The sequence below is a fragment of the Hemitrygon akajei genome, chromosome 3 (assembly GCF_048418815.1).
Source record: "Hemitrygon akajei chromosome 3, sHemAka1.3, whole genome shotgun sequence".
In the NCBI taxonomy this organism is placed as follows: domain Eukaryota; kingdom Metazoa; phylum Chordata; class Chondrichthyes; order Myliobatiformes; family Dasyatidae; genus Hemitrygon; species Hemitrygon akajei.
Window position 1 is genome coordinate 48185220 of NC_133126.1, and position 20245 is coordinate 48205464.

At 38.0% G+C, this 20245-nt stretch overlaps 1 protein-coding gene across 2 annotated transcripts in view; it reads right to left on the minus strand.

Annotated features, from left to right (window-relative positions):
* The window catches only part of sos2 (son of sevenless homolog 2 (Drosophila)), a 111654-nt gene that overhangs the window by 75287 nt on the left and 16122 nt on the right, over positions 1–20245 (minus strand). For both annotated transcript variants that reach the window (XM_073039806.1, XM_073039807.1), the window contains exon 2: positions 4204–4329. In XM_073039806.1, coding sequence (XP_072895907.1) covers positions 4204–4329 — 126 coding nt within the window. The remainder of the gene's footprint in view (positions 1–4203; positions 4330–20245) is intronic.

Genomic DNA, 20245 nt, shown 5'->3' on the forward strand with positions numbered 1-20245 from the left:
TTTTTTGTCACAAACTTTCACAACAATGTCTTGGCTTGGATTGCCAAGAAATTCTAGCACAGCAGAAGGGCACTGTCTCCTCTTTATGCCAAGTCTGAGTGGAACAAATGTACAGCCTGGAAAGATCAAGCACAAAGTTAAACAACAAATTTAGAAAGTTTATGTCCTAGTTGGTTATGGAGCTGTGAAGACCATGTTATTTATTCAGGGACTGACCAGGTTCCCAGAGCAACATGCTGCAAATTTCCCTGCAATGCTCCAAAAAGACCAATGCATGAGCAATTGTATCAAAACATGTGCTATTCATGCAGAAATAGCAACAAAGGGAATCACGTCTTGAAATCACACCTGAATATCCAAAATGAAGCAAAAGGCTGCTCAGAAGTGATCTTTATAGTGTTCAACTCCTGGAAAAAAATAACCTCCCATTTTCAAACACTGGGAAAAAAAAAGTAATTTCCACAAATGAATTCCAAAACAGATGCTACCTCACTGTGAGCCACTGGCAAAAGATGCCTTTCATCAAAGAAAAAAAAATATCAAACTCTCACTCAACACTGTCCCATTTAATACAATAACAAATTCAGGTACTATTTATGAGTAAATTCATTATGTTGACCAAAAGCTTCTGTTAAAGGTGATGGAGAATTATTAGAAAAGTGACTTCAAATGCAATCTTGAACCAAATAGTTACTTAGTCAAAAGCACTCAAATAAACAGGATTGAAATGTATTTACTTCCTTTGACCAAGTAGATGCAGAATAGAAATAGATGTGGAAGTGCTAGTTTTATTTTGTTATTGACTTAACATTCTGGTTAACATTTCCCAAGCCAACAAAATTTGTTAAAAATAAATACACAAATTGATGGTAGCAAATTTCAAAATCTACCAAGCACAGCAAAATCTTTAACTCCCATGGGGAACCTCATCTTTCAAAAGTGAGCTGTACAAATGTGTCATTTTTTTTTTTAGTTATCCATCTGTAATGAAGACCAGGCTCATATACTATTTTTGATTATGTTTCTGGCTGACCTGATGAGCACTTTCAGCAAGATCATGCAGTATCTACCTTAACTATGATCAGTTAACTTAGCATTGGCTAAAGAATAAATCAGTATACAAATGCCACAATGCTTTAGTGATCAAATGAAGCACCAGTCACTTTATGCTCTTCAGTTTTAGTTGACACCGTTATAACTGATGTTACATTTATCATCTTTAGATACCTGTTTGACATCCAAATTATCCCTTTTGACATTAGAACTGTAGTCACTATTTTAAATAAATAATTTCAACTCGGCTCTTAACCTGTTCACTTCTTGTTTAATTCTGCAATGCCACAACCACCTTCAAGATTGAATTTCTTCTCTCAAAAGGACTACTTTTAAAAGGTATTCTCAAATAAGTACTTTTATTTCCTCCCTCCAATGAATAACATTTGTATGTAAAATGTCTTCTGCATTTTAAATCTGATAGGTTCAACTCTGCTAAATAAAACTCTTCGATGGTAATCTAAAAACTGAATATTGACAGAAGTATGGCTGAATCATTAAGAATTAGACATTAAAATAGAGCAGCCAATAAATTCTTTGGCTAATAGAAAGGCATGTTAATTCAGCTATATGCAATGCATTTTCCCAAAGGGTGTGTCACTGCAAAATTCCATAGCCATAAAGTCAGTTATACAACACTGAAACAGGTCCTTCAGCCTGATTCATCTATGCCCACCGAGATGCCTATCCATCTTCATCCGATTTGGCCCATATTCCTCTATTCTTTTCCTAACTGTCCACTTCCTGTTTTCATAAGTGGTGTGATTGTACCTGCCTCTACACCTCGGGTAACCTGTTCCATATACCCAGCAACCTTTGTGAAAGCCTGACCCTTCAGGTCTCCTTTAAATATTTCATGATGTCCTCGCTCTTGTACTCAATATCCCTGGCTGTGCATGTAAGCAAAGTACACAGCTTCTTCACTGCATTATCCATCTGTATCACTATTTTCAGGGAGCAAAAACTTGCACTCCAAGTTTCTCTGTCTGTCAACATTTCTAAAATTGCCGTCCAGTCAGTATCAGACAACCCAAAATGCAATAGCTCACTTGTCTGGATTAAATTTCAGTTTGATACTTTAGGGCCTTGAAAACCTTCAGGGTCAGATTACTAGTGATCAAGACTGAGACAGTCATGTGAGATCGTCCCCATCATATTAGCTGACTTCCAGGAGGTGGTTGAGAAACCCTATTGTGAGATAAAACCACAGAAATGCTATGCCCTGGATGCCAATCTGCATTTCTCCAAAATGAAAGTGTCACCAGATCGGAAAAATGAAAGACCCACAGGGAAACCTCTGTAATCTCTAATCCACATGGACAAGTTTCTGGCTCCTTATTTAATTTCCTATTTAAAATGTTTAACCTCGTAGAGGTCATACGTTTCATCCCATAATAGAATTTCTAGGCCAATGAATTTCAAATCTCCCAAATTAGTTAATTTGAGCTTGTTCTTGAAAATGTTAAATTAGTCTGAATTCAAAACAAAATTAAATCTATATTGACATCTGATATCAATGTGGAATTGGAGTAAGCAATTCAGAGCAAACAGTCCAATGAGAGTTTAGTCTGATGGTGTGAATATGCTCTTGGTCTCCAAGTTGCTGAGCAGAAACTGATATAGAGAATCCAATACAAGAATCAATTAGTACAAGCTTACTTCTGCAGACCAAGTTACACAGAATTACTTATATAAGATAATTCAAACAGGCAGCCAAAAATATGATCAATTGCAGATACTAGAAATGGATAGAAGATTGGCTGACGGGCAGGAGGCAAAGAGTAGGAATAAAGGGGGCTTTTTCTGGTTGGCTGGTGGTGTTAAGCAGGGGACGGTGTTGGGACAGCTTTTTTTCAGTTTATATATCAATGATTTGTGTGATATAATTGATGGCATTGTGGCCAAGTTTACAGATGATATGCAGATAGGTGGAGAGGCAAATGGTGCTGAAGGAGCAGGGAATCTGCAAAAGGACTTAAGACAGATTGGGAGAATGGGTAAAGAAGTTACAGATGGAATATAGTGTAGGGTTGTGTATGGTCATGCATATTGGTAGAAGGAATAAAGGCATGGACGATTTTCTAAACGGGGGAAAATTCAAAAATCAGAGGTGCAAAGGGATTTGGGAGTCCTTGTGCAGGATTCCCTAAAGGTTAACTTGCACGTCCAGTCAGTGAGGAAGGCATATGCAATGTTAGCATTCATTTCAAAAGGACTAAAATATAGAAGCAAGGATATATTGCTGAGGCTCTATAAGGCATTGGTCAGACCACCTTGGAGTATTGAGTATTTCTGGGCCCCTCATCTAAGAAAAGATGTCCTGACGTTGGAGAGAATCCAGAGGAGGCTAATAAAAATGATTCTGGGAATGGAAAGGTTAACGTATGAGGAGAGTTTGATGGCTCCTGGGCCTCTACTCATTGGAATTTAGAAGAATGAGGGGGGATCTATTGAAAAACCTAGATAGGGTGGATGTGGAGCAGATATTTCCTATAGTGGATGAATCTAAGACCATAGGGCACAGCCTCAGACTACAGGGATGTCCATTTTGAACAGAGATGAGGAAGAATTGTTTTAGCCAGAGGGTGGTGAATCTGTGCAATTCATTTCCACAGGCAGTTGTGGAGGCCAAGTGATTGAGTATACCTAAAGCGGGGGCTGATAAGTTCTTGATTAGTAAAAGGGCATCAAAAGTTTTGGGGAGAAGGCTGGAGAGGGAAAATAAATCAGCCATGACGGAATGGCAGAGGAGACTCAATGGGCTGAATGGCCTAATTCAGCTCCAATGTCTTCTCTGTCATCGCCTTAGTCTATTCACAACTTGTAACAGTATGCAGTCATTATCAGCATATAGAAACTAGAGGATTACATATTACATTGGCAGTTACATGGCAATAGACTCAAGTTTAAACTTAGCCATTTAAGTCTTGACGTAAATAAGAAAACTATTGGCCTATTTCTGACCCAGCTTAACGTGTTTCATGTATCAGTTTTCTCACTCGTCTCAAAACAGTTCCCTTGTTATTTACTGCACATATTATACTAACATACCATCAATGCTGATGATAAATTTAAATGGTGCTGAACATAAACAATATTAATAGGTATCATTTATTTTTATTCTCTGAATGATTAGTACTTAACTCTTACCCCAACATCTTGAACAGTACGTGGTTGTGCAACACACAGCATATTTAATAACTGAAGTATCAATTCTTCTATGTAATAAAGGGCATCTTCCTTCGCTGAGAGGGTTGGATGTACCTGCCTCTGGACCTGCACCATGAAACAAAATTATAAGACATTTCAATTAATAAATTATAAATATTTTGTCCAATAATAGGTTTAGAGAAAACAATTTTAATCCTCATCTCTCCCATGGGACCTTCAAGCCATTTGTTCTTGAGGACAGGAAGAGTTTCCACCCCCACCCTTCTAGTTAGCAAATTAAGACCACTTGCTGATGTGGGAGGCAAACAAGTCTGACACAAGGCAAATCATCCATTTCTCTGTCAACCATGTTATATTTGGCAAATCTTAAGTAAAAGAAAGTGACATACTGGAGGAAGTAATCCATGCCACGGGTGGCCTAAACAAACTGGTATTCATTGGAAACTGCTATAGGTAGGCTGGTAAACAAAAAAAAAACCCTTAATTTCAAAATAGAAACCTTATAAAAACAGAGGAAAATCTAGCTAGCTTTTCCTCTAGTCTGCCTTACTAAAACCAAGACTCCTAAAACACACGACGTCAGATCTAAAGACAACAAGGCCACAAGATTTAATGAATCATATAGCCCTTTCGTCCCACCTGACCCGAACTAACCCTGATGCTGGTCTAAAAAATCCCAATTACCTGCATCGCTCAACATCTTTCCTATCTAAATATCTGCTCAATTTAAATGTGTGATTAATGTTTTTTTATATAAAAGGTGGGGTAGGAGAGAGGTGTTTAGGGGAAGGCAAAAATATGCTACTGGGATAAAATTCAAGTTTTCAGCATGCCCACAAACTGGAATCAGTAAGTCAGTCAAACACTGGGAAATAATAAAAGCTCCAATTTTTAAAATCTTCCGGAAGCACAAAAATGATCAAACTCATTAATTGGCCCTAACAGGTAGCTGGACAGGAGAAGTACATCACTTCTTATCACAAACTAATCCTGGATAGCCAGGAAATGTAATCACTCTTCAGCGCCTGAATTATGAAAATAACAAGCAAACATAATTAAGTTATAATTATACACCTACAGAGTCAGATATGTGAATGTACTACCTTAGAAATATCCATGAGATTAGAGGTGCAAATATTTAAATCAACCAATTTGGAGGATTTAACCAAGTGTACAAGAACGAATAACATCTCTTCAAATTATCATTTGTTAACTCATAACAAGGGAAAATCATGTATCCACACCCACCACATAATTTCTTAGACACATGGATTTAAATAACAAGAGCTGCCAATTAATGCTGACAGTTATCTAACCTAGCTCTCCAACTAATCTTGCCATATTATATACATCTCAGCCAGCAATTTTAAATGAGAATTAATAACAAAATAACAGTACCGAAGTGTCATTTTAAGCATTGATTGTCAGTGTGTATTTATACAGCAAAGTTTATATTTAAATGCTATAATTTTGATGTTTCTGAACAACTTTTAGTTCATGACTTTTCATATGTTAGAATTTGATAAACAGTGATTAATTCATTGAACAGTTTGTACATATACTAATGACAACTTGCTGATAACGGGGGGGGGGGGGGAATTCAAAACCTGGTGTTTGGCAAATCAGTTTGTGTCATTCATTCCCAGATGTAGGCAAGATATTACATATTGATGACACGTTCAAGTTTTATGTTTAGCAATTAAGAACGTGTTTGGTGTTTTTGAGACAATTTCTTAGAGCTACAAACCTAGGGTCGTTGTAATGCAGAGGAGGCTGACAGGGAGTTAATGGAACTAGCTGAGAACAACGATAAGAGACAAAATCAGAGTCATGAAGCACCACAGGCAGAAACAGGCCCTCTGGCCCATCTATTCATTGCTGAACTGTTATTCTATTTAGTCCCATTGACCCACACTCAAACCACAGCCCTCCATACTTCTCTCTTCCACGTGCTGATCCTAATTTATCTTGAATGGTGAAATCAAACCTGCATTCACCACTTCTGTTGGCAGTTCATTCCACACACTCACCCTCTGAGTCAAGAAATTCCTCCTCAGGTTCCCCGAAATATATCACCTTTAACCCATGACCTCTAGTTCTAGTCTTATCCACACTCAGTGGAAAAAGCCTGCCTGCATTTACCCTATCAGTACCCCCTCATAATTTTCTATACTTCTATGAAATCTCCCCTCATTCTCTTACACTCAAGGAAATACAGCCCTAACCTATTCAGTCTTTTCCTATAACTCAGGTCCTCAAGCCCCAGCAACATTACTGTAAATTTTCTACATACTCTTTCAATCTTATTGATACCTTTCCAGTAGGTAGGTGACCAGAACTGCAGACAACACTCCAAATTAGGTCTCATCAATGTCTTATACTACTTCAATGTAAAATCCCAACTCCTGTACCCTTCAACCAACAGGCTCCTGAAACCAGAGTGTATAACCTCAATTCGGAACTGATTCCACAACCTGTCGACTCACTTTCAAGCACTTTACAACTCATGGTGTATGTATGTATTTAGTGATTGCAGTCTGCCTTCTTTTGTTCACTTGTTGCTTGACTTGTCAGTCTTTGTGTATAGTTTTTCATTGAGTCAACTATATTCCTTTGTTCTACTGTGAATCCCTGCAAGAAAATTAATCTCATAATAGAATATGGTGACACATACATAGTTTGATAATAAATTTTCTTTGAATTTTAAACTTTTATCTGTTGTTCTGCAGGTGGATACCCAGTACTATTTCAAAAACCAACTGAAAGTGCATGGAGATTCTAACCCAACAAAAAAATTTACACAATTAATGTTCGGCAAAACATCTTCACAGAAGGGAAAACCAATGGAGCAACTTCTGTGTTGTGTTAGCTAGAGTGAAAAGATTCAAAACTATTGCCAAAAATATGCAAAATAACTGCCAAGAACACAAACATTTAGCAGGGGAATCAGCTAGATGAGAAACAAATCTTCAAAATTCTTTTTTAGAACAACCAGATACATACTTCATAGGGGCCAAATGATTCTGGATTAGCTCTGAAATGGCAGCTCATAGCAGCTATTTTCAAAATATGACAGTGTCAGAGAGTCACAAAATGGTAATTCTGTACTCAGGTACAAAATAATCATGGAAATATGGATATCAGAAATAAACAAGACAAAAATAATTAGCTTTTATTTACTAGAATTCTGAACCACTTTAACAGATGCCATGATTTAATGTCACAGCATGATCAGCCAAAACTACTATTATATTGTACATAAAATGACATTTCAGGACAACAGAAATGTCATGCAGATCTCACATGCTTATTTCTTAATTGGGGGGGACGGGGGTGGGAGGAAACAAATTCCAAAGCCCCATTACCTCAACATGCAGCACTTGACGACATCACAAGATAAATCTAAGGCACCTTTCTGGTTTTTTTTAATAGAAATCTTTGAAAGATAAAACAGTGTGGAAAAAAATTATCAAGCATTAGCAAATGAAAACATCTCCATTTGATTTTCAGTTTGATGGGCAAGTGTGTTTCTCTCCCTTAAATGCAGAACAAGGAACAATACATCTGAAGAAAGGTCTTGGCCTGAAACATTGACTATTAACTCTGTTCCATCGATGCTGCCTGATCTGCCAAGTTCCTCCAGCACTTTGTGTGTGTTGCCTTGGATTTCGAGCATCTGTAGATTTTTTTGTCTTTACATCTACTTTATCTGCATGTTCAGATATTTAACAGTCACCACTGTATTTTTATCTATAACTAGAAGAAATCCTTTTAATATATCTTTAATTACCCTTATCAAACATGTGATTTGTTAGTTGTGTGTGCAGTAATATCCTCAGCACTTGTGCAGCAACGCTGAACTTAAGAGACAATGATTAAAATCATGAGTTTGCCCAAAGACTTGGTAGTCACGAAAAGTGAAGGTTGGATATGTATATGCCTTGTTCCATTCAGAACTTATTTAACAAGTCACATTGACAACACCGACTTCATCCTATGCACCTGTGTTGAATTACCAGTTTCAAGTTCCCATCAAGTATAAAGTGGAACAATGGTGCTCAAACCATAAAACTGTATGCCAAATTGCCAATGTCATGTGCACCATGAATGCAGCTGCACTTTTGGTATGTGACAATTACACTGCAAAAGTGTACAAGACACCAACAGCTTGAAGTGAGCCAGTGTGTTTCATATAATGACCCAGCCATCTTCTTAAGGTAATTGGGCATCTTTGTCACCTTTCTCAAATTTAATGATGGTTACATCCAATATAAAGTCTGATTTATACTTCTGCGTCGCTCTACACCATAGCAAGCATGCGTTGGTGTGCGCCAAAACGCTAGTTGGCGGTGGGGTTTCTATGCCACTGTGTTGAGTTTCTTCGTGAGAGACATGGACAAGGAAATGCTTTTCAAACATTTTTGCATGTCAGCAGGTAGATTTGGCGATTTGGTTCATCTATTTCACATCGGTGTACAGACATGGTGGAGAAGAAGCAACCGGAAATGCGTAGGAGGAAATGCGATGCTACCAAGCGGACCAATCACAGTTGTTGTGATCTGCGTCACCGCGAAGCACGAGTTACTTTTTTGGGGAGGTGCACGTCACCCTGTAGCGTAGGGTACGCTGTACCTATGGTGTAGATGCGACGCAGAAGTATAAATCAGGCTTAATGCTACATCCAGTTAAGGGCAGCAGCTCTCATCTCAGCCTCTGCAGTGAGCTCTCAAACAGTACTGGCATTGTGTGGGTGGTAATGAGCTATTGCTAAACTCAGGAGACCTCTCTTCTGACAACTTGGCTAGAGTGGCCACATCCTGCAGCTTTTAACCATCTTGGCAATGGTAGGGTTGATAATTTATTCCAGCCCAGAGAAGCACCTGGCTCGAAATCCATTGTGAATGTCATTAAAGCAGATGGATTTCCTTGGAGGATGCTGCACGATATATGCTAGGAGGCATTGGTTTAGAGCGAGAGGGATAAAGATCTAAAAACAGATCCGAGGGGCAACTTTATCCCATGCAGAGCATGGCGAGTACATGAAATGAGCTGCTAGAGGAAGTCGCTCAATCGTATCTCAATCTGTACCTGAGACACAAGATTAAGAAGCACTTGGATAGGTACATAAAGTAGAGAGGTATGGGCCAAACATAGTCTTCTCAACACACTGAACCATCCATGGCAGAGGAGGTGTTTCTAAGTGAGGCAATAACACCGAATAGGAACCTAAATAAGACTTTCCTTAGGCAAAAGGAAGTCTGGAATGTTTGCTAGAATGTTGGAGAAGGTAATGTTGGAGATGCAAGAGTAGTTGAGGCGAATGACAAGGAGCTGGATGGCCTTAGTAACGTGATGTGGACATTCAGAAAAGCACATGCTGATATAGATAATCAGCATTAATCCAAAGAAACCAAGGTAATTGTATACAACTACACTGTGAAATAGTAAATGGGAATACGATAAATGGGAAATCCAGAGTTTCTTTTAAACAACAGCAAAGGCAGAGCACAAAAGATCAGGGAAATTCATTCACAAGAGATCTTTACTCATTTTTAAACCACATAATAAATTCCCTGGATCTTAATTTTTTTAAAATTCAGAACAACTGCCATTCATTAACACAGCATGGAACCTGTACAAAACTATAACACATATAAACTTCCCTAATTTATGCCAGTTTTGAATAAACTGGAAAAATTAAGACTAGAATTTTAAACACATCAAAAGGACGGGATCCTGTTGATTTTACCCCCCCCCCCACCATTTCTCTTGAGATCCAAAATAAGTTTCCAGCATCTTTGAATGGAAACTTAAAACACCTCAACAACCTGCATAGTAAAAGGAGTAAATTATGAAACTATATTTTCTTCTCTCAAACAATTCCCAAATGTACACACACACACACACACACATCACTGATGACATGACAGTTGTACACCATTAGGAAATTCTGAGTCATGGAGTTCAGGATGATGGTGAAGAGATAAAAGCCATTTATCTGGAAGTATCCTTTTTGTAAAAAAAAATGGACATCGTCATTAAGAAGCAGCACACACTGGATGCCAAGACCTGCAAATGGTCACAGTGCAGAAATATGAGAAAAGGTTAACATTTCATTTCACAAGATAGACTGCATCAAGAGAATTTTAAAATTAAAAACTAACAATTCAATTTTGTTAAGTTCCTTCAAAAAGAATATTGGAACAGGGCCAAGACAAGAGTGACTGGGACAAATCAGCAACATGCTACTTCAAAAAAACAAGGAAAATTCTAAATAAATTTACACTACATGAAATCAAATATTAGGGATTGACTAAATACATCCAGGAATCCTGAGGCTAGCAGTTTCAGAATATTGACAGAGATATTAAAGGAATGCAGAATGATGAGATATCCACTTAAAACAGTCTAATCAAGGTACTGACAAAGTGACTTACCATCTGCAATTGGAAAAATAATCAGAATCAGGTTCATTTTCATTGACATATTTCATTAAATATATTGCTTTTGTGGTAACACTACAGTGCAAGACAATAAATAAATAAATAAGTGCAAAGGAGGAATGGTAAGATTGAATTCATGGACTGTTCATAAATCTAATGGTAGAGGAGAAGAGGCTGTTCCTAAAACATTGAGTGTGTGTCATCAAGCTCTTGTACCTCCTCCTGACTGTAGTACTAAGAAGGCATGACCCAGATGGCGTGGGTCCTTAATGCCACCTTCTTCAGACACCACCTTTTAGAAATATCCATGGAGCTGGCTGAGTCTACAACCCTCTGCAAAATGTCAGATCCAAGATAGATTCTCTGAGATGTTCCACGCCCAAGAACTTGAAGCTGCCCAGCCTTTCCACTGAACTCTCAATGAGAACTGTTGTATGTCACCCAACTTCCCCTTACTAAAGTCTACAAACAGTACCACACTCCTGCTGACATTGAGTGCAAGATTGCTGCAACACTATTTGAGATCCTGCCAACACAGAATTAGGAAAAAAATTCAGATTTGTTTCAAATGAAGCAGAGAAAATTTGACTAGAGAACAGGTAAATGGGATAGAGGAAATACAGTCAAAATGTGCAAATGTGCTCAAGAAAAACTCATGCCAAAAGAAACTGCTACATTATAAAATTAGACTCGAGGGCAGAAAATAGCAATTTTTTAAAAAATGGTAAGATCAGTGGAATCAAAAGACAGCCAGTCACAAAAGTAGGTTCCAAAAGAAAGGTCCATCATTTTTGTTCACCATTAACATCAACTGACTGAGGTGAACTGGATGATGCAAAAGAGATATAATTAGTTCTTTACAAACTAAACAGCTAAAGTACTGAGGGGGAAAACATGGGGGGGAAAAAGGTCAGTAAGGAGCAGACTGAACTTAATGTCAGGAACTACAAGGGTAATGGTATCTCAAAAATCACCAAACTTTAAATCAGGGGTTTCCAAACATTTTTTTAAAAATGTGGACCTCAGGTTGGGAACCTCTACTCTAAATGAAAGTAGACTAAACACTGTTGAAACAAGAACAGTTTCTAGATTTTGAAGAGAAGTTGCAAAAAGGTAGCTAGCTTTTGCTGTTATTATCCTGTAAAATTGACAGCAACTATAATTTTTGCTCTAGCATGCATGAACATTGAGTAGTTCCACTCAGTAATCACCACCAGGCCACAGGTTATACTCACATCATGGACTCCTTTAGGAGTTCAGAAGGGAGTGGGCACTTAAGCTAAACTTGCCACAACCATTTACGCAGGGTCAAAGGAGATAGAAAGGCTATTCTCCCACCAACTCTTAATGGAGATCACTGAGTGCACAACTTTGTTCATTTATAAAGACTTCCTGGGAAATTGTTAGTTTAAAAAGTCTTTTTTTTAATCTAAAAGTTTCTTACTTTAAACTAAAATATATTTTTAAAAATTAAGTACTGACAGCATTTTAGAGCCTTCTGAGAATTTTTTTTAAATCAGAAATGAGTGTACAGGGGCACCCCAGATTACAAATGACCTGAGCTATAAAAATCTGACAAAATTTCATCCACATATTCTGAAGCATTTTTCAAGCTAGTGTTAATAAATGCTATTAATTAAAAATGGATGCAATACATGCTTCATTAAGGTAAAGATGGTTAGTGATCGGGTGATCATTCAATTACATAAAATTAAACCAAAATATGTAGAGCAATATGATAAAAGTAACAACAGAAAACAGATGTTTTTGATTTATGGATATTTCTCAGGAATGGGACCAGCTACAATTCCAGATTCGGAGAAATCTGGGTGCAGGAATTATTGACACAATAGTTTTATCTGTACTTATGACATGTTTTGGCAATAAAATATCCATGAGGAAGAAGACAATGAATGCCAGAAAATTTTAACTGAATTCATCACTGAGAGGCTGTTTTAGTAGGCTAAGAATTGTAGTAACGTGAAAAACAGAACATATTAGTCTAGTTGGAGTAAGTTAGGCAGCGTCTGTGGAGAGGAATAAATAGTCGACATTTCGCGCCAAGACACTCCATTAGTGCTGGAAGGAATTAGGCAAAGAAGCCAGAATAAGCAGGTGGGGGAAAGGGAAGGAGTACAAGTTGGCAGTTGTGCAGATTGGGGGGGGGGGGGGAAGGGGGATTGAGGTATGAAGCTGGGGGTGACTGCTGGAAGAGGTAAAGGGCTTAAGAAGAGGGAATCTGATAGAAGAGGACAGGGAACCATGGGAGAAAGGGAAGGAGGAGCACCAGAGGGAGGTGGTGGGCAGGTGAGAAGAGAAGGGCAAGTGGGGAGCCAGAATGGGGAATGGGAAAAAAGATTACTCAAGATAAGAGAAATCAATGTTTACGCCATCAGGTTGGAGACTAACCAGACAGAATATGAGGTTTAATACTGTTCCAACCTGATAGATTCTTCATCCTGACCGTGGAGGTGGCCATGAATTGATAGGTCACAATGGAAATGGGAAAAGGAATTAAAATGAATGGCCACTGGGAAATCTATCCTTTACCCCTGCACATGGCTTCACCTATCACCTTTGTACTCCTTCCTCCACCCCCAAACTTCTTATTCTGGCTTCTTCCTCCTTTCTTTCCAGTCCTGGTGAAGAATCCAGGTCCCCTCCATAGATGCTGCCTGCTTTGCTGAGTTCCTCCAACATTTTGTGTGCATTACTCAAGATTTCCTGCATATGCAGAAATTCTTGACTTTTAAATGTTAGCTTATGCAATATTTAGAAAAGGACAAATTACTCAGTGATCATAGCAGCTATTTCCAAGGAAAAGGTAAAGAAACTAAACAAAGTTAAGAAACACCCACAAACTGTGAAAGGCTACAAGGAACTGTGATGATTCTAAATATGAAAGTGATTTTCACAGAACAAGTATATAATAGATTTCAGATCAACAAGCATTACTTGAAGATAAGAGGATATGAACACAAAAATTTCCAAAAGGGATAAAACTAAATGTGGTTTGGAGTCTGAATTTGAAAACCTACTTGCCTCATGGCTCCACTTTACCAGAAAGTCACCAGGGGCAATTCAAATCTATGTAATGGAAGATGAAGTATTAACATTGAAGGAAATGAAGAATTTGAAGCACATTTGCATCATAAAGACAACAGCTTAATTAAGTCCATCAGAATGAGAGATTCAGCACTGAGAACAACTGCATAAACACATTTTGTTAATCAGGACCTTTGGCTAAAGTTTTCTAACAACACACACAGGAAAAATACAGCTTTGAAATAAACAATCTTAAATTGATTATTAAAGCAATCCACAAATAGACAGAATGGCTTGCTTCTGAGTGGTATTTATTTACATCAAAATTTGTGTGGCCCTTAGACGCTACATTATACTTAGAGCAAACTGCATTTAAATACCGTCTGTTTTGTGTGTTTGTGCTCAAAAAGCAGCTAATTATTTTTGTCACTGATAGTTGGTGAGAAATAAGCAGTAAGACAAATTCAGAACTGTTTTGATCACTGTGGTTTCAAGCATTCAGACTTGGAGATGCCAGAAACAGCCAGAGTGAAAATGAAACGATTTCACTACTTCAACAAGTTAGGAACCATGAATAATTTGAAGATATTGACAATCATCTTGAATGTTGCAATGAAAATGAGATGCAATCGTCAATAGCATTATACAAAGGCAGTCCATTATCTGCGTTAGGCACCTGCGCTGATTTTGCTCATTTACAATCTATTTAAACAAGTGCACTCTGGATGCATTCTTACCGATAACTATTAGGAGCTGATACAGTTTTATAATACTGTAGTAGTATTGCAAGTGTTGCATTGTGTTCTGTATTTCATTAAAGTACATAAATTGATACTCAGTTACACTGTAGTTTGTCGTTTTTATACCTTTCTAACTATTTCCATGAAACTTTGGCTAATTGGAGCAGCTGCTTAATTGGGCCAAAATGTACTGGTCCCAATGTGCCCAATTAACTGGAATCCATTGTATTTAAAGATCAACTCTAGGATTCCTAACAACTTCTGCTTTTCTGCTATGCTTGCACAGCATCTACCCATCATTGCACCAGTTTCAGCATCACTTCCTAAACCTATCCAACACTCCTTTTAATTGGAAGGGGTTTGAGTACACCAGGCAAACGTGAGTGAACTGTTCAAATTCAGAAGGTATAATTGATGAAAGTGTTTTCTTCTAATAGTTGCAAGGTTAGGCAAATTTATCCACTCAACAATAGGTTCAAGTGTTTAAATAAATTGTAAGTCAATTCACACTAATTGTCAAGTCAAAGATTTGTATAGAAAATAAGAAAGCCAATCCAAACACCATCAAATGGGATGAAAGAGCCGATACACATTAACACAGAATATTACAGCACAGTGTAGGCCCTGTGGCACATTATGTGTGCTGAGCTTTTAACCTCCTCCAAGATCAATCTAACCCTTCTCTCCAACACAACCTTCTGATTTTCTGTCCATCTGTGTGCCTAAGAGTTTCTTAAATACTCCTAATGTACGTGGCTCTACCATGGCAAGGTGTTCCATGCACCCAATAATCTCGTGTTAAAAAAACCTTACCTCTGACATTTCCCCTAAATGTTCCTCCAGTCACCTTAAAATGATCACACACACAAAATGCTGGAGGACGTCAGCCGGTCAGGCAGCATCTATGGAATGCATCGGAGCAAGGCCCTTCATCAGGACCTTAAATCTATGCTTCTTATTGGCCAGTTTCACCCACGAGAGAGTCTGCTTTCCAGTTGATCTATACCTCTTACCCTGTAAACCAGTATCAAGGCACCTCTCACCCTCCTTATTTACACAACAAAATGTATGCTTCCTTTATTTTTAAGTTATGTTGCCTTAGGGATAATCATTGCCTTCAATTCTAAGATTCTAACCAAGCTGTGGTATATTTCACACCCACATGAGAGAGCAGAAAATACCCCAAATGAAAGAGGCCACTTCAGCAGTGAAGGACTACCTCTGGAGTCCATACCATCCTTAACCCAGATTTGCAGCTTTCTTGTAGAGATTTTTAGTACCACAAGTATATTTAGCATAATGATTCTCAACCTTTTTCTGGTCAACTGTACCAATTATTCTAATATACAGTTAATATTAGTTTTAACAGGTTATAGGTATTACATTAAATATAATGTTACAGGTGTATATGTAAAATAAAACTATTTTCAAAGCTCTGAATAGGGTACTTAATTATAATATATAATACTCTTCCAACCACCAATGAAAAACACTTAATATTGTTACTTCGGACACTTAATAAGATCCCTGCCACTGCTACAAACTAGTGAATTTTTGAATATCTGGTTGCAACTTGGTTAAAGGTAATCGAAAATCACCTCTCTTCACAACATCAAGATGGTTGTGAGCTTCTGACAGGAGGTAAAGAGTGAAACATCTCAAATAATTCCCTTGAATATGTCTGATCTTAATACATTCAACCTGATTATTTTCTCTCTTTTATTCAGGGTACATTTTTTCCAGGATTGCCTACCTAAGTTTCCGAATACTAATGATGAATTGCTGCACTTGGGTAGACCTGAAAATGTTGTTTTGAAAAATAAAAAGGAAGATTAATTTTTATATACCCGTGTGGCTGCGGCTGGACTTGCAGCTGGTTTATTTATATATTAGTAAAGGTTCGCCAGGACTAGGCAAGATTCCATGTTTTGGATAAATTTCATGTTGTGTTTGCTGAAATATCACTTTTTGCATCTTGTTTTTCTTGCAAACTACAGTTGAGAAGTAATTATTTAGCTTTGAAGTGACCTGGGTTTCCTATAGAATGCAGAGTGCATTAGATAAATGAGAAGAGGTAGGAAATCCCATTAAAAACTTTGCTTTCTCCCAGGGCTGTGGAAGCTTACTGTATTTTGAGTATCATGAATTATCCAGAAATCTTGTTTGCTCTGTTTGAATTTTGCTTGAGCTGTTATACAATTTCACAGCTCAATAAGACATTCTTATATTGAAGTGTCAACATCATTCACTTTCACCCCAAATGGATCTAACATCCAATCTAGAATATGCATTTCCAGCAGGTCTCTGATCCAAAATTCTGTACCAGTGGTTTCAAATGATGAATACACTGTGTACAGTACAATCATCATTTTGCAATTCTATTTTAAAAATGTCCAGAAACTACAAAAAGTCACGAATTCCAATACTGCTGCTGAAAAGTTTGAGCTTTCCAAGGAAAGTGTTAATAGCCTCTTTGCATGATACAAGTTGCAGATTTTTTTTTCCTTGTAACTGTTTAATAAATTCAATTTTTCCAAATATATCTGACAGGTAAATTACGTCAGACCCAGCAGCGACAATTTGCTCTCCAAGCTGCTCATCACTTAGAAATGCTACAATACTATTCCAAAGCAACGATTACCTTATGATAATCACTGGATCTCTGTATGTATTGGTAGCCACACAAAATCTTCACTTGACCTCGCAAATTTTCAACCAATATTACAGCTGCAAGGGTGTCATGCAAACATCCTCCCAACTGTTTGCAACCAAATGCTGACAGTGGATGACACAACATTTGCAAAAAACATAGGGCACAGCGTTTCTAAAATGAGCAATGAAGCCTCTGCATCTGCCTACTATCATACCACTAGCTTGACATTATTATAGCTCAAGGTATTGAAGTTTGGAGTTCAAACAAATCTGTAAGGAGTCTGTACGTCCTCCCCATGGAATGTGCGTGTCTCCTCAGGGTACTCTGGTTTCTCTCACAGCCTAAAGACATACTGGGCAGGTTAAATGGTCATTGTAAATTGTCCTGTGAATAGGTCATGGTTAAATCTAGGCTTGCTGGAGGACATGGCTCGAAGAGCAGCAAGGGACTACTCCGCACTGTAACTCAGTAAGCAGATAGTTAGGTCAATAGATAGACAAATAAATAAACAGACAGACATCAAAGCAGCGCCATCAGTTGCAAAAGCCATTATATTTCCATAACACACATAAAAAAAGAGCAAAATGCTGGCACAACTCAGCAGGCCTGGCAGCATCAATGGAAAAGAGTACAGTCGATGCTTCGGCCTGAAACCCTTCAACGGGACTTTCTTTTGTCCTCTTTTCCATAAATGCTGCCTAGACTGCTGAGTTCCTCCAGCATTTTGTGTGTGTTGCTTGGATTTCCAACATCTGCAGATTTTCTCTTGTATATAAACAACAGGGCTTGATTTTTAGGCATTTCTTTTAATAATTTAATGTTTTTTAGGTAAACTTTTTAATGGTATTACGAATGCAAATTCTGTGGGGTGTGTACATGTGCTCACCAAGGAATGTGAATTGAACTTACCCGGTACTTTCAAAATATTTTAAGTATCTGGGATTTAATGGAAGTTGTAGTGGTAGATAGTGATGCAGTAGCAGACTTCACATGTTCTCACATCTCTGCAGTTTAGCCGTTTCTAGCAGATGGCCCCACTGCGCTAACTGCAGCCTTCATGTCATGTTTTATAAGTATTATAACACGCACAGGCCAGTGGAAAGCAAACAGAACCAGCCTCCTGTTGCATACTCGCTGACTGGCTTCGCTGCAGACAGCCTCGCCCAATCTGCAGCTTGTGACTTGGGGGAGGATGTGGAGCGGGGGCTCAGCGGGGAATCCTGCTGGGTGTGAACGGTAATTTATGCGTGGTCAAGCAAGAGCAGAAATACCCAATGACATGCCGCAACACCCCCCCCCACCCCCACACACACACACACACACACACACACACAACAAACACGCTAAGCTGTTTTACTGCCTCACTTGCATTATCTAGCATATTTTCCCCATTCATTTCATTTGGTGTTCCAATTAAATTACATAGATTCCTTTCTTTTTATTTATATATGTTAATAATATTTCATTAAAACAATAAATTCATCCTGGTCCATTCTGAAACTGCTGTGGGCCCCAGTTTCTTGTTTATTTATTTGTGGCCCTATGAAATGCAGCATGGTCCCCTGGGGGGGAGGGGGCATGTGACCCATGCTGAGAACCACTGATTTAGCAGATCTAGTAGCTGCCACAAGCTTCTTTCACAAACCAAATGTAGAGGCACTTCCTACATCATTACAGGAATGACACTTAACCGGTTGCGAAATAGCGAAAAAAAAATCTTAAAGGATGTACAACCCTCTCGAACAGAATATCATTCTTCACCCACAAGTTTCCCTTCCTGTCATGTGGTGGCGAACTCTCCACCAAACACATGGAGACAGAATATTCATTTTTCTAATGCACTCTGCATTCTATAGGAAACCCAGGTCACTTCAAAGCTAAATAATTACTTCTCAACTGTAGTTTGCAAGAAAAACAAGATGCAAAAAGTGATATTTCAGCAAACACAACACGAAATTTATCCAAAACATGGAATCTTGCCTAGTCCTGGTGAACCTTTACTAATATATAAATAAACCAGCTGCAAGTCCAGCCGCAGCCACACGGGTATATAAAAATTAATCTTCCTTTTTATTTTTCAAAACAACATTTTCAGGTCTACCCAAGTGCAGCAATTCATCATTAGTATTCGGAAACTTAGGTAGGCAATCCTGGAAAAAATGTACCCTGAATAAAAGAGAGAAAATAATCAGGTTGAATGTATTAAGATCAGACATATTCAAGGGAATTATTTGAGATGTTTCACTCCACCAATTCCATTCAAAATGTGATAATTTGAAGTACTATTTTAGGAAGATATTTAACAACAAAGATCAAATTGTGTTAATAACTGCCACTGCCAACTACACAAGGGAAACTAAACATTATTCTGCTTCAATGCTATGGAGCTGCAATTCCCTTTTGCTGAAATAAAGCTCCAGTTCTTCCCGTTTGGTAAAATATACGTCCCCAGAAACACTGAATTGTGTTACAGGCATTTCTTTGGGGTTATCTAAAGGTTTGCAGAGATTGCTGGAACTCCTACACGTGGGGAAAGAGGCATGCCAAGTATCTATTCTTGTATCTATTTTTAGGAATTTTCCAATAAATTACCTCAATACAGTGAAATTTGAATTGCCCGTGGGTTTAGCAACACATTGGAATTCAACAAGCTAGGCCAATTATAATCGTATTATTTGTCATTTTTCAAATTATTCAATTCCCTCCTGGAATAGAATTTACATACAAACGCTAACTTTACCAATTCACTTAACTGTCCCAGCCTGTGACACACAAGAGATACAGCTGAATTAAATCACAAGAAACCAATTCAATACATTAAAATGTATCCTTATAGAATAACCAATGTTACAGTTATACAAGTCAACACCCTGTGGAATTCTAAACAATATAATTGAAGACTCACAAGCCTGCTGTTATCTTTGGCACCCTGACAAGCTTGGGAAGGACGACTGATAGAGTGTGACAAAAGCTGTACAATATGGTTGCAAATCAAATGATTGCAGCACATTTTCAACAAGAAAGGTAACTTTAGATTAATGGCTATGAACAAACTCAGGCTCATGTTGACTGAAGTTCACGACCCCTCAAGTTTACAACCTCTAAAGTGGACTGAATAAAGAACGGCAGTCATAGCAATT